Source organism: Aplysia californica, unplaced genomic scaffold (assembly GCF_000002075.1).
Source record: "Aplysia californica isolate F4 #8 unplaced genomic scaffold, AplCal3.0 scaffold00710, whole genome shotgun sequence".
Taxonomy (NCBI): Eukaryota; Metazoa; Mollusca; class Gastropoda; order Aplysiida; family Aplysiidae; genus Aplysia; species Aplysia californica.
The window spans coordinates 66756-70047 of NW_004797980.1; the positions used below are offsets into that span (position 1 = coordinate 66756).

General features: G+C 39.2%; 1 protein-coding gene across 1 annotated transcript in view; it reads right to left on the reverse strand.

Moving 5' to 3' along the window:
* LOC101858518 (muscarinic acetylcholine receptor gar-3) overlaps positions 1-3292 on the reverse strand; it is a gene marked incomplete in the record, with an annotated part of 9908 nt that overhangs the window by 2719 nt on the left and 3897 nt on the right. The window contains 1 exon segment of the mRNA XM_005108702.3: positions 289-415. Within this exon segment, the coding sequence (XP_005108759.2) occupies positions 289-415 (127 nt within the window).

Genomic DNA, 3292 nt, shown 5'->3' on the forward strand with positions numbered 1-3292 from the left:
AAGAAACAAGAAACCAAAAACAAACAAAAAATAAAAACAAGAAATAAAGAAACTAGAAACAAAGAAGAAATAAAGAAACAAGAAACAAAGAAGAAATAATGAAACAAGAAACAAGAAACAAAAAACAAACAAAAAAGAAAAACAAGAAAAAAAATAAATAAAATAAAAACAAGAAATAAAGAAACAAGAAACAAAGAAGAACGAAAGAAACAAGAAACAAGAAACAAACAAGAAATTAAGAAACAACAAACGAACATTAACAAAAGCCTATTAATTCTTGGGCTTCACCTGACGACGGAGAGAGCGAGGAAAAGAATACCAGAGGCCAGGGCTGTAGAAGAAGTGAAGAAGTGGCGGACTCTACACATGGCAGCGTCATCGAAGTCCCAGTTGTGGAACATGTCGTATATGTCAGCTGTAGGGGTGGACAGTGGGCAGATATTTATTGGGTCGTTTTAATTCACATGCTACGTATACCATGTTAGTAAGTAAGTAATTGTATTCAGTGTTTAAGGCTATTGGCTCACATCACATCGCACAAAACATTCATTTGATAAATAATGTTTCCATGATGAATAGGTAAAGGTTGTGCACATATCTCTTATCATGAGTCAAAAATTGCTTATTTCTGTCACTGGGCTGAGTCAGGCTGGGAGGAATTAACAATTTCCTTTGATGGACAAAGTGTGAACAATAGAAAATAAAGTGAAATTGATCTTCAATTTCATGAGAGTTACGTATACCATGGACAGCTAGAAAAACAAATAAAGAAGTCTCGGTTGAAGCAAATTGTATAAGACAGCTTATGACAAATATAAGAAAGCGACAGGCAAATTTCTTCGGACACACAATGCTGAAAGAAGCATTGGAGAATATTGTAACAACAGGCAAGGTTGATGGAAAGAGAGGCAGAGGCAGACAGAGGGAAAAGATACCGGACAAAATGACAGCATGGCTAGGAGCAGCAAGAACAACAGACACCATTGCTGCAACGCAAGACAGAGTGAAGTGGAGGTCCTTGATCGCCCTCGCCAGTCGGCAGGGCACCGGATGATGATGAAGCACTAGGGGGGGTTTCCCAAAAATTGCTTTTTTGAGAAAGTCGAAGATACAGTTTTTGGACCCTTGTTCAGTTTCTCTAAAAAGACAAGGAGAGTTTTCTCTTTTACCAAGCAAATATACACACAAATGAAACCAAATCTCTCTTATAGGTAGGCCAATGCCCACTTTTGGTGTAGGTCAAGATTTCTGGAAACTCCCCGAAATCTGGGTTAGCCCTCTTGTCCTTAAAAGCGACCTTTTGTGAGGCATTATGTTGAAATCAGGCTCTCGTCAAAATAATGAAATCGAAGAAACAAGCATCTTTCCGACAGATTAGCAATTTTATCGAATGTTTGTTTGTTTTATTTTACGCATCACCTTTTATGCTGAAAAACGTTGATTAACGGTACAAAATATGCAATTTTCCAGTTTTCCAGGACTCCCAAGCTATTGAAATAACCAAACTTTGGCGGAATTTACTCGCTACTTTTATCACTGAAACCAGGTGACCCCTCCTCCTTTAAAAGAAAATACCTTGACTTCTATTCCAGATAAATGGGTCTTTTTTCCCCAAATCAAGACAAATTAAAAGATGATACTACGGATATCTCAAAACGTCGAAAAATTGGCGAGCGCCTGATTCCACCGCGTCGTGATACATTAATTGTGAGGTGCTCTCTTGCTCTACAGGTACGATGTTCGCCCCCTCATTCAATGTATTCCAGGTTCGAAACCTGATTGTCTGCGAGGCGAGGGAAACAGTTTCTCTTCAAAAAATTAATGTTCTCCGGCCTTTCACTACCTACTTTTTTATGTTCTGTTGCAAGAGTAAGAGTAAGAGTTAGAGTAGGTTTCAGCAGCCACCCGCAGGCAAAATTCAAAATTACGTCCTACCAAACTGAACTAGTTCAATGTGTCCCATGCGCGTGTATGACCTTGTGCAGCGTTGCGAGCGTCGAAAAATAAAAACAAAAAACAAAAACCTTACCAAAACAAACAAACATCAACGACAAGCAACAGCAAGAGCCACCAGGAAGTGGGCGCTATTAAAATAGAAGTGGTTATTAGGATATAGTGATTGTTACCTCACTTATGATTCACTCTCTGTACTGCTGCTTCTAACGGCCTCCTCTCTCTTTCTTTCTTTCTCTCTCTCTCTCTCTCTCTCTCTCTCTCTCTCTCTCTCTCTCTCTCTCTATCTCTCTCTCTCTCTCTCTCTCTCTCTTGGTTTGTCGCTATCTTTTTATGTATACTTCCGCCTATCAAAAGTGCATGCTTAAGTGGCCACGTGCACATGGACACAGCGCTAACCCACCCCCGAATCACAAAGTTCTATCTGACACTTTCGCTTGTTTTTAGTTACTAAGACTAAGACCATAAGATCAGAAACCAAATTATGTTCTATCTTCTCTATCAAAAATGTTCGATTATTCGGGGTTGTCATCGAGATCTTTTTAGAAGTTCATTCGAAAAAGCTTGACACGATGATGTGAAACTCAGAATCTTTGACGTCTAAAGTCTCAAAACATAGCATTGTAGGTCGTGCGCGGTGGTTGGATCTGTAGTATCCTCTCCAAAAAGGCGAAGCAAAGAATTTTTTACAAATGTTGTTTCTATTATCTATTTGTGGTGGCAGAATTTTGCTATTCTAAAAGCTTTTTAATGGCTGCATCGATCGTCATGCAGTTTTCGCCAAAAGATTTTTTAAAATATTCTCCAGATCATGACACCCTTCGTTTTTGCAGTTCTGGGACAGTTTTGCTGCAAAAAAGCTACATTTCTTTATTTTGCCCATCGCTTTTTTAGGCCGACGACTCTGTGTTTGTAATTTTAGAAAATCCGCCAGGTTTGTTTCTTTCAAGTCTTACTTCCGTTCGATAATCGATACTATCGCGCATTGTCGCGCAATACCGAGCCCTAATTTAAGTGTGCGACCCGTATAGATCTAGCCTCATGTTTTCTTTTTTTCCTTGGTGTTCAACTCAACGGTGATCCTTTCGTCTGATGCCCATCATCGCTTTTTCTGGACTCCTTTGTCAAATTATTTTTCTTGCTACTGGGAACAACGTCAACAGCTCTTAGATTAGAATTTTCTATTTTTTTGCATCTCTCAAAATGTACTACTCCATTCCAGTAGAGTGTAAATATCGTTGGCTAATGACGTTCACTTGATGTTAATGCACCGATCATTCCTTTCATTGAAAGGGGGCCCAGCTAGTTTCTTTTTAAACCCGACACCCAGAACACTCAC